At 38.5% G+C, this 12,340-nt stretch overlaps 1 protein-coding gene across 2 annotated transcripts; it reads right to left on the reverse strand.

Annotated features, from left to right (window-relative positions):
- Positions 1-2,864: 2,864 nt before the first annotated feature.
- LOC102222169 (cyclin-dependent kinase inhibitor 1-like) lies at positions 2,865-7,428 on the reverse strand. Of its 2 annotated transcripts, none has more exons than XM_005799875.2 (3): positions 6,327-7,428; positions 4,712-5,135; positions 2,865-4,175 (listed from the first exon to the last, which is right to left on the reverse strand). In XM_005799875.2, the coding sequence occupies exons 2-3, from the start codon at positions 5,124-5,126 to the stop codon at positions 4,120-4,122; spliced, it is 471 nt and encodes a 156-aa protein (XP_005799932.1). In that variant the 5' UTR covers positions 5,127-5,135; positions 6,327-7,428; the 3' UTR covers positions 2,865-4,119. The 2 variants fall into 2 exon arrangements, with proteins under 2 accessions (XP_005799932.1, XP_023180248.1); XM_023324480.1 differs by lacking the exon at positions 6,327-7,428 and adding an exon at positions 5,353-6,299.
- Between the last annotated feature and the right edge of the window lie 4,912 nt (positions 7,429-12,340).

The raw sequence follows: 12,340 nt of genomic DNA on the forward strand, positions 1-12,340 counted from the left end.
TATAATAAAAATGTATTATGAGTTTGATTCTTGAGTTTTGCATTCATAAAAATACAATAAACTTGTTCTGAACAGATTCTGTGAGATTTTTAAATCTAATCTCAACAAAAGCACAACTAGATTAAAATTATACTCATATGTACTTACATTTTAACTTCTGTGTATATGTGTAAGTTAAAAATTTTTTCTTACATATTTTCTTGCTGATGTGATTTTATTTTATTTTTATTATACATTTTTACTGTAAATTACACTACTTTTAGCTATATATTGAAGTCTGTTACATATGATATTTCATAAATATGTTAATTCTTTTAAATTCCTTCTGTCAACCTGCTGGGATCTACACATGAGAATTAGCCTCTTTGGCTAAATCTTGCATATTTATGTGACATATTCATGTGAATTAATACTGATTGTCCTCTTTATAAAATAAAATCAATACAGAATCCAACAGATTCAATACTACTATTTATTATAAATCAAGGTAAAATAGTAAAACTGTGGGTGTAAACCTAAGAAACCTCCATAATTCAATAACTTGTGGAACCAGCTTTAACTTAAATTTGTCTTTTTTTTTCCTCAAAACTTTTTGAGTCTAATGTTTCAGCTCACTGCTCTTCACAGCTTTGCTTCAGATCAATATGTCTGGGCTGATTGCCTCACATTTAACATCACGATACTCACGGCTCACAGTTGACTCATGACAGCAAGGGTCAGAGGTCGTGTGACTGCAGATCATCAGCCCTCCCTGACACTTGTGTTTGGTTTTCAAATGTTGCTGAAGGCCTTCAATCCTGATTCACTGAGATGCAACTACTTTGCTGCACGTTGCTCAGTCTCAACTTGAATTTGGAAACCTAAATGTTTTCTTGCTGTAAAACTTCTTTCTCGCTGCAGCAGGATGGACTTCAAGTAGTCTGGAAATGGCTTTATGTTTGTTTTCATATGATGTTTGTTCATCACTTCGGTCAGTTTTCAAAGTGCTTATAAATGAAGACGGCTTGGCTCGTAACTCTTGGGGAGCTGCAGTTGCTGATGTCTTTGTTTGATATCTGCAAGCGCTTAGAAACTCCTCATGTGGTCAAATCTGCTCATGGTCATTTAATAGGGTGGATTAGAAAGTTTTTCTATTTATTGAATGAAATAAATGTGAAATCTGTTGTGGTGTTTTTTACACTTTGAGGAACTTGATTAGGAACTTGTTCAAACCCAGATACTTTATAAAATGTGCTAATGCTTAAATTCCAGTTGGTAAAAAAGGGTGTACTTTCATTTTACTATGACTGGAGATTTAACCCTCAAATGTATATAGCATATTCTGCTTTACATGTCACAACCTAGTAGTTATAAATGATGGAAATGTGCTTTTCTTCTGGCAAAGACTGCTCATAGTGTTCTGAACTGTAAAAAGGCCCTTCAGCTATTCTGTATCTTTCAGCCGGTGAAATATGAAGGTCACAAGGTTATTTTGTGGGGTGAATGCTCTGAGGTTTGCCTTGAGCAACAATCTGACTGATGAGCCGCTTACTGCATCAGTCGGAGAGGATAGATGTGACATGCAGAAACAGATCAATCACCACATTGTTTTTTCCAGAGGGAGGCTGCTGTCTTTTTTGCTAAATCTAGGTGATGACATTGTTGTTCGACAGGCAGCACGGGTCACATCGAACATTTTGACATTCTGTTCCATGTAAAAGGAAACTGAAGTCCTCAATGCTTTAGCTATCGTGGTCCTCCCAACTTTAAATTAAAAATTCCTACAAGAAACTCAATACTGCATGACACTATAGTACCTTTGTGAATAAATATATTCCTGAGAGCTCCTGCTAAGCTGTAATCCCACACAGCTGAGGATGGCAAATGTAGCTAAGTCCAAACCAATGCCATCCACTCACTGGGTTTTGATTTTACATTTCTTTTTATTTGGACGTTTTGTCATGTTACAAACTTAAACTTCAGTTAATTTCACTGTATTTTTGGTGTATGATTGCAAAGTGGAGGAAGTTGATAGATAAAAATCTGAAACCTTTTGACTGTTCTTGGTTAAAAACAAAATAGAGTAAGTTCAGTCAGATGGGATGGAGAGTTTCTGTGGACAAGAGTTTGTAAATCCTGCCACAATTTTTTGTTACTAATGTGGGAAGGGCTGAAATTGGATTAGTTGTGATTAATCAGTTATTGAATAATCATCAATAATTTAGTAATGGATTAATCGTTAACTGGAATACAGTGGCTCTGAAAGGCCATCTGGTGAAATAACACAGCAGCAGAGCAAAACTGGACAAAAATATATAGCATTTAAATATAATATATTTAAATATTAGCATTTAAAATGAAAAACCTTTTTATCCTTTGCTTCAAATGATCAGGCAAAACAAACAAAAAAAACACTAACAGAATGCTGTTATTGCATTTAGGCAATAAAATATTTTCTTATATAAAAATGGACATGGATGTTTGCTGATTTGTACTTTTAAATATTGAATAAAATAAGCTTAAGTGGTTAAATGAAACCTCTGCAGAATCCGCCAGTTAATCGTCAGAATAATTGATCACTAAAATAATTGTTAGCAGCAGCCATAAAAGTTAATTTATTTAGGAATAAAGCAGATGAACTATAATTGCATGCCACACTTCTCAGATTTTTAGTTAAAATTTTATTTTATTTTTTAAAGAAAAAATGAAAACTATGTGTTGTTTTCTATTTGCACTCTTTGGTCCAGTAGATAAAGTTCTATGAAAACACCATGAAGTCTCTGATGATAATGGGTCAAACTGAACCAAAGGACTTTTGGAAGGTGTTGTAAATTTACAAAAATTTTTTATAAATCTGAGTAAAAGGAAGGACAAAGCCACTCAAATACATTTGAAACATTTATTCAGGTTAGAAAATGTCATAATTAGACAATCTAAATAGACACTTGGAACATCATCTTTCAATAAATAAAGGAATAGACATTTTTGCAGCTTTTCTTTAACAGAAACAATATATTTGTAAGGTTTGTGCACAAGCGTCTACTAACAGAAGTGCATTCATTGTGTGTGGCAGTTTTCTGCCTCGGATTTGCAGCGGTGGACATTTCAAAGCTGTCAGTATGTAAAGGATTAGAATTACAGGCCCTCGTCTGCGACCCGTTCAGATTATCGATAGCAGCAGGGTTTGCCAGAACAGAGATAAATGTCAGGACGAGAAAAAAAAACCCCAAAGGAACACGCTTTGTTTGATAAAATGTACTTTAGCTTGGCAAATAACACATTTGTGTTCAGGAACACTTTCTTCTGATTGTCGTTTATGGAGCTTAAAAATACAGAGAGGCACAGTAAAGGCTCTGGATGTGCAATACGGCAATGTTTTTAATTTAATGCTACTATGCTAAATAAAACTTTATCTCTCAATCTGAGTTAGATTACAACATATATCCTATAAACAAGAGCTAGAGGCTAATAACTCTGTTATATTGTCTGGGTTGATTTTTTAAAAATGACAACTTTTATATACAGTAGATTGGATGGGAAAAAACAGGGTGGCAAAGCTTCTGCATGTTCAAGATATCAGAGCTCCTCAAGTATTTTCATACAAAGTACAAGAAGTAGAAAACACAGTAAAAAAAACAACAGTGCATTTGAACAAAGGAGACAGAGTGCTTCCTCCTGGTCTTCAGCTTCTTCCTGCGAACCTAATAGCCTCAGCGACATCTCAAATCGCTCCATCCAGGTTTTCATGTTTCCTTAGAGAGGTAGAGTCACCGTGAAGCTGAGGTTTTTGAAAGAGCCGTGGGATGGACGACCACAGCAAATGTCAGTCAGCACTTTGGCGAGCCCTTGATCCAAATGAGTATAAATCCACTGATTCCAGGGATTACTGTTAATCTTTTCTGCTCAAATGCCCCCATCTTACCACCGGCGGGGGGAAAAACAAGCCAGCTCCCTCCTTTACAGTACCCTAATTACCGTATACTGTAGTGTTGACGAGCAGCTGAGGTCCCCTCCGGGTTTTTTTGTCTATATGATTCATGGTTGTAGTCTGTGTGGTCATATGTCAGTGGAACATATGATTCCTGAGTCAGGTGCTGCCTGTGTGGTTTCTCGGGAGCTTTGGCAGCGTTTCTGTGAAAATCACTCCCCGGATTTCCTCGGCTTCCACACAACTCGTCTCTTGGCCTGATAGAAATCTGTTGGGACAAAAAGGACTATATTTATCTCTCACTAAACTAGAGCTGGGAAATCAATCAGTAACAATCAATAGATAGTAATACATCTGATAAAAAATGGAATATTCACTGAACTGCGATCAGAACCAAACAGCATTCTGGGAGATGTAGGCAGAGGATAAACTAGCCACTCAACCTCCCAAGGACAGCTAAGTAAGCTCGGTTGCATCAACTAACTCACTCGCTCTTTGGTTACCTAGCAACCACCTGGTGATTAACTTGTGGTAACTAAGCAACAACCTGCCGAGTAACAGGCAGCAGCAGTTTATTCTTCATAGCTGCTTAAAAATAAAAAAAAATAACAGTATGGAGTGACAACTGGATAAAACAGAAAACGTCACACCAGTTTGGCAGCAATTTCGATATTTAAAAGAAAAAAAACTAACCAATAATTATCTTTATCGACTGATATGAAACGTTTATATCGTGACAAGGTTTTCAGCCATGTCACCCAGGCCTACACTAACAACTATCTGCACTGATGGATAAGAACCAACCTGTAATATTCGTCTGTTTCCTCTTCAGCGCAGCTTTTTCTCCCTTCGCTGGCGTTTTCTTCAGGTCCTGCAGTTTCCTCTTCCCTGGCGTCTGAGGGATGTTCTCCTTCTCCACCCTTGCTGGTTTGGTCGGAACAGCCCCTCCTGCCGGCCCCAGGCCCTCCGCCGGCACGCAGGACCGGTAGAGCAGTGGCACCCTGGTTTCTGGGATGCCCTCCCACTTGAAGTCGCTGCTCTCCAGAGGCTTGTACGACTTGAAGTCAAAGCCCCATCGTTTGGACGCTTCGTCCAGGTCCTTGCGCAGCGCTGCCTGGTACTCCACCTGCAGTTGGTCTCGGTCCACCGGGCCGAACAGGTTCCTGCGGACCCGTCTGTTCCCCCCGAGGGAGCTCAGCGTCGGCTTGTGAGGAGCCATGATTCTGCACTGAAAATAAAACACAACAGGTCTCTGGTTAATTTTAAAAGCCACTGTCTCAAAGAAAGTTCCAACTACTTGGATAATTTCTTGAAAAACCTCTTGAAAGATGAACTCATCTTCCATCAGCTATTTTTAATGTAAAGTTGAATCCTCACACGAACAACCAATATAAAAAAAATCAAGTCATAGAGTCCACAAACATGAAACGAGAGCCCAGACTCACCATCTTCCTGCCGTGTTTAACACCTCCTGTGTGAAGAAGCAGCCTGACTGCAGCGCTGCTTTTAACAAGGCAGGCAGCCGTCAGTGACTCACCAGCCCTCCTCTCTCCAGCTCGGTACATGCCTGGACATAATCTGGTGGACATGTAGGAACAAATCCACTGCGGTGTTTCAGGCGGCCACAAGGTGGCAGTGTGACGGCTTCCTGAGGACTCTGGCGTTTCCTTATGTGAGGGTCAAACCTGTGCAAGGATCTGTTTTTGAGATCTGCACAAAGACTTACTAGAGCAACGCTGATATAAATGTCTCCACACTAATCAAGTAAAGAGCAAACAAGCTCCTACCAGTTCATACTATTTTTGCTTTCCAATAAATTCAAAAGAAATCTTCCAATTATGACAAAAACCGAAATAAAAGTGACTCCGAACATTTAAACAAAGGTTCCTCTGTTTTGGGAGGAGTCCTTCTTCTATATTTGGTGAGGTACACTGCTGAAGGAGAATGAATGAACGCCACTATCTCCACCCTATCCCGGCACTGGACGTCATACTGGGAGGAGGCGCTCCAACCCAGAGTGGAGTGATTCAAGCAGTGGCGGGAAGCAGGAGAGGAACCCGGCCCATTTTCTGTCTTGCTCCACGTGAGTCTGCAGCTCGTGTCCAGCAGTCAAATCTGGGCTGTCACTTTCTGCAGGGCAGGAGGACCCACGCAACTCTGGCACGTGTGTAAAAATAACCCAACAAGTCCAGGTGACCCCTGAAGCTTGTAGATGGAAAGACTGACTGAGAAAACTAGATTTATATCAGCTAATCACACCAGAGAAGATGCATCTTGAATGAATGGGACAAGGGATTCAAACCTTATATGTTTTTTAAAAAATGATAAATTAGGCTACTTTTAGATACTGAAATCTCATACAGAGCTCCGTTTTGTGTTTTCTCCAGTCTGATAAAAAGTTAAAGTTATTTTTACTTACATGTTGATTCAAATGAAGTCCAGTTCTTCTTCAGCGGTATCAAGTGAGTCTGTCTGTCTGTCCACCTCTTTGTTGTCTTCGACTCGGTTCCACAGCAATGATGATGAAGTTGGTTTTGTTCTCCAATCCACACCCGCCACAAATCACACGTAAAACGCTACCGTCTCCTGCGAGGTTCTCCCAGTTTTCCCACAGCCATGCACACGGACTAAACTTTTATAAACTGCCGTGGAGTGGAAAGACCCTCCTCCAGAAGGGGCGGGGTCGGCTGTGCCCGCACACGTGGCCACGGTCCAGCAAAAACACGAGTTACACGTGAATGTTTGGCTCTGAAAGTGGTAGGAAATTCCTGCTCGCGACGTCTGGGTCCCGCACTGGCTCCTTTCCAGCTCCTCCACCCTGCGACTGAGCACAGTATCCTGGATACACACACACACACACCCACACACACACACACCCCTGCACGTTTGTGCAGCTATCTTTGCGGGGACTTTCCATTGACTTCCATTCATTTCTACAGCCTAAACCTTATCCTTACCCTTACATTAAATAACAATTAAACAATTAACCTGCAGCTTTCCAACTAATCTGCCTACAATAATGCATTGCTCAGGGCTCGTGGTCATTTTGTCACTTTGGAGGCTTGTCACAAACAAGAATGAAAATCTGGAACCTGATAACTTACACACTTGTCTCCAATTGTAAACAAAGTGTTTCTCCTCCCAGTTTTAGTGTTGAGTCCCGGTCGGCTTATTCCAGCAGTGAGTCACGCTCCAAACTCCCCGTGCTTTCCAGCGCAAGTCGCGTCACTATTCAGCCCAGTTCCCAGCACATCGCCAATAAAAATCAATGCTGTGGATGCAGTTTCTAGAGGCCTGAATTCTCTCAGACAACAGAGGAGCCTTTGTTCATCAGGGACAAGAAATACTTGGAAGCTCTTCACATAAACTATGCAAAATGCACAGTAGAGCTGCTATATTCAGTGGAGCTATGAGCTGGAATTACTGACTCAAAACATTCTTCTAAATTTGGACTGCTGAGTGAACACTTTCTTATCTTTCAGCTGAATTCAGCTACAAAGTGTGGGGAGAATGCAATCTCCAGATAAATTGTTCCTACATTACATCCGACATGTTGTTTATGCTTTTATTCTGCATCCATTGTGAAAAATGCTTGGCAGATATAACATGTCTGCAGAAACTTGGTGTGAACATTTAGTTTATGATTTACCCAAAGCGTTAGGCAATAAAACCTCTCACTGTAATTACTATGTAGTCCCAGTGAGATGATCTTGGTAGCTTACAGCTAAAACGAGGATAGAGGTTTGTATTCTAATTACAAAAATATAAATTAAATTAAGTTTATGATCAGGAATTTCACCCAGATTCGCTTTGCTGTCATGTTATAACATGCATAACAATTTATGAATTTAGGATTTTATGTAGTCGATAAAGTTGTTTTTGTTTTTTTGTTTTGGTTTCATTCCCAATTTTGTCCATTTTCCAGTCCATTCACTGGTAATTTCTGTCAATCTGACTATATTTCAGCATATCTTGTGCAAATACAAGGTTGGATTCAGTTTCACCTGCTTGTAACTGTTTATCAAACAAAACTGCAGATTACATTTCTCCAAGAAAACAAATCCTGGAGGGTTGCAATGTTTGTTTTCCCTCCTTTAAAAAGTGGCAGCTCAATATCTGCCATTGTGACTCTTTTAGACAAATTATCCAAAATCAGATGAATCAGACTCTTAATGGCTTCACAGCAAATTTTGTTGATGACACCACATTTTAAAGGGATGAATCAATCAGCTTGAGTTTAAAAAAAAAAAAAATTTTTTAAAGATCTTGTTTTGTTGTTTCAGTGTGAGTTTAACTGGAAGCAGGAGGAGGATTCAGGATATCGTGATGTCAGAGTTATTTTTGCCTTGAGAAGCAGCACTCCTCCACAACCTGCAGCTATCCTCCCAAATTCCAGTCAAACTATTTCAGCCTCTCTCAAATATTTTGACTGGCCCAAGTGTTTGGGGGGAAGGCAGTTTCTCTGTTTAGGTTAATGCTCTGCTAACTGACCCTAAATCTCCAATTTACTGTAGACAATGTAACAGTGCAAATAAATATCTTGGAAACATAAGCCATGTCGTTTATTTACAGCTTTCACTTTCCAAACAACCACGATATTAAATGTTTTTGCATTAATAAATATGGGAAAATTACCAATTTTTTGTCAAACAACCAAGTTGGACACTTTACTGTTGGTTCACTAGGTAACGCGCATTACTGAACTGGAAAACAAATAAAAAATGGGATAGATGGTTGGCTCCCCAAACCAATTCTGCCACAGGGCCCAACTCGCCTTGTCTTACTATAACTATGATTTTTAGGTGTAGTTATTATTTATAGTTATATAGACTATATTAAAATACAGTAGACTGAATCTAACAATTCATGCAATTTATAAATACAAACTATTCAAAGTAGATTAATAATGCTGTCTTTAAAGATCATAAATTTACTGCTTAAATATTAAAAGCCTATCCAAATTACTTCCACGTCGATTAATACTTGACTCTTAATTTTTTATATGTTTAACAATTAGGGTGACAGTGACGGAGTCTAGAATATTCTCAAGGTGACCAACCCACTGGGAACTCCTATCGGGCAACAAATCCACAGCAAGTGGGTTACATAACAGTGGGTGGAAATATTGCGAGTTTCTCAGTGGATTCCCGTGGACCTTTTCACTACCTGCGTGACCCGTCTCCGTGGATACCGAGTGAGTAATCGCCCCGTTTATGTCACGTGGGCTGGTGGAAAAGCGCGCGCAGATTTGAGAATGCCTCGTTCGTCTCTGTCTGCTGGCGCACGTGAGTTTAATGTGGGGTTTTATTGGCTGTCAGCAACACAAAACGTCTGTTTTTTTCCCCCAGAGCTTATCGGTTCATTCAGGGGAAAAGGTTAACCTTTTCTTTCAATTTGATTACATAACCACTTCATACCAGAAACCTTGAACTCGACAGGAGGGAAATGTATAGGAAGAGACGGTATTCCAGGCTTCTTTCCACTATCACCCTCTGCCTCACAATAAGAGATAAAAAGGAAAGCTTCAATGCGTCTTTTTGTTTAACAGTTTTCTACAAAGGCTAAAATTACAACTTGGACATATTTTGTTATTATGGCTGTAAAATTGCCCCGAAATGACCTAAGTCTGACAGCTTTGGTCCCTTTTTCCATGAGTAGCTGAACTTGACTTTTCAACATTTAGTTAAAACCTCATTGACTAGAAGGGCACAGACGCAGTTTATTAAGTTACAATATCAAGTCACAGCTTAATTGAAAAAGTAAAAACTCACTATATCACTCATTATCAGGGTGATATAGTTAAAGTGTTACTTTTCCATGATTGCTTGTCATTATGGTTTGCAAACTCAAGGTCCGTGGACCAAATGCAGCCCGACATAACTTTTTATGTGGCCCTCTATACTGTAGAGCAGAAGCGTCCAAAATGCGGCCCGGGGGCCATTTGTAGCCTTTGGAGTGATTTTGTGTGGCCCCCCAAATGCAATTCAAGAATGATACAAATTTGGCCTGTCCATCACAGGACAAATTTGAAGAAATTTACAGTAGAAAATGTATAAAAGTGTTTCTCTTTTTATAACCAATCTTTTATAATAAGTAGAGACGTTTACTGAAAACCCAACTTTGCTTTGCCTAAATCAGCTTCTAACTGAATAAATTTGTTCAATCAAGCCCAAAAGAATGTGAAAACCAGATGAAAAAAAAAAGAAAAATCATTAAGAAAATCATGTAAAATCATTTGAAAGTTTTGGATGCCTTGTCTACAAAAAACAATAGCATCTTTCATTGCTTGATTTTATTTAAATATTTTTATTATTATTATTTATTTATTTTTTGGCCTTCAAGTACTTCTGACTTGATGATTTTGACCCATGCGACAAAAAGTTTGGACACCCCTGCCGTAAAGGGCCACATAAATTTAAATGTAAGAGTTTAACAGTTATGTGCTTAAATAATATTTTATCAGTCAAATCAAACACATTTTAATTTTTATAGGACCAAATTATTTCAGTGTGTAAAGATGTTAAAGATTGTCACATTTTAAGAAGTAATAATAGAACAAAGAAACATTTTAACAGTTTGTTAATGATTTTATTAGTACATCCTGCCACAAGCAGCTCTTTGAAGGCATTCAAGATGGTGATCCTGAAGGCAACACTTTATTTGAAGGGTTGTACATACGACTGACATGACACCGTCATAAACATGACATAACACCTGTCATGATCATGAAGGAGTCTTCATGAATGTTTATAACTGTTGTCATGAAGTGTCATTCGGCAAATAATGACATTCTTAATGCAACGTTGACAATTTTAATGAACTTTTGATACAAGTTTTAATGTATCATTTAGTGTCATTATTTACAAGATAATACAAAGTTGACACTTTTAGAGCAACTTTGCACTAAAAGCGTCATTATTTACCAAATGACACTTCATGACAACAGTTATAAACATTCATAAAGACTCCTTAGTGATCATAACAGGTGTTATGTCATGTTTATGACGGTGCAATATCAGTCTTATACACACTCTGTCAAATAAAGTGTTACCAAAAAATGTATTAACAAAGCTGGGTGTTCACAGAATGTTGTATCCTATCATATTTATGGAGAATTCAGTGGAAGAAAAACATATGGTCATAGTTTCAAAAGCAATAATTTTCTTTTTTTAAAACACCAAAATTTGCTAAATTATTCTTTATTTTATATGTTTTCCCCTGCTGACATAATTTTCATGAATCAAATTAGATTTGGTATAAGACTAGTCCTTGCACTGTACTTTATTAGTCTTACTTTACTACATTTTGTCATGAGGTTAGTCATCATGACCCACATCAAGGACTCCGTGGACGTCACTGTGGGCCCACATCAGTACACAGGACGAACCGCTCCACTGATGACGCCATCTCATTGGTGGTCAACACACCCTCATCCACATGGAGAGCAGAAATGCTTACATCCGTCTGCTCTCTGTGGATTTCTCCTCTGCCTTCAACACCGTCATCCTACTGACACGGGTGCAGAAACTGTCCTCTTTTAGTCCAGGACTCCCTGACCAACACACAGACCTGAAACAAACATCATAACCCTCGACCTGCTCACCCCAGGGCGCATCACAAACATTCTGTGTTTTCAGTAACCATAAAATTGCGCAAATTTAAATTACGAAAATAAATTCGCTTAATGGAAACAGACCAATTTTGAAAAAAAAATAATGTTTTAAAAAGTTATTGCGCTAGGATGAGGTGGTTTTTAAATAGTATCAAGTATTTCGCAAAAGTGTAATGGATAAACTTTTTCCGCATTGTACACGTCACGTGATCCACAGCCGGATGTTACTACTGACGAAAACCACAAAGACAACAGGCAGTAGTAGGAGGATGATAGTTTGTTTTAGTTTTTTTTGTGGACAATATGGAACTGGCTCTTCTGTAAAATCAAGTTCCCAAAAGGCTGCATCCTTAGTCACTCCCAGAGGCTTGTCGCTCTCCTATGGTCGCTAAATTATGAATATACCTCATATAGCTGTACACATTTGTTGCTGCCATGATTTTTGATGACTTATCCCATCAAAAAGCGTATCCATTTGTGATTTTAATTTAATTTCTTATTTAATGGAAACACTGCAATTGTGAAATTGTGTTTTTAAGACATTAGCAGAACATAGATGAATATTTGCAAACATTTGTAATGGAAAGTTTTTATTAGAATCAAGAATATAAAGATTTGCGCACATTTTTGCTATTGTCTCCCAGAAAAGCGAAAGAAAATAAATGGATGGATGGCATTCATTTATAACATCACCTCATATTATATCTTTTGAATTTGTTAGATTCAAATTCTCCTTCCAACCTTGACGGCATGTAAAGCAAAACCCCCAGAAGCTCATGGTGGTAGAATAATTAAATAAAGGCTTTTCCTGCTGGTACAAA

This window comes from Xiphophorus maculatus, chromosome 20 (assembly GCF_002775205.1).
Source record: "Xiphophorus maculatus strain JP 163 A chromosome 20, X_maculatus-5.0-male, whole genome shotgun sequence".
Taxonomy (NCBI): Eukaryota; Metazoa; Chordata; class Actinopteri; order Cyprinodontiformes; family Poeciliidae; genus Xiphophorus; species Xiphophorus maculatus.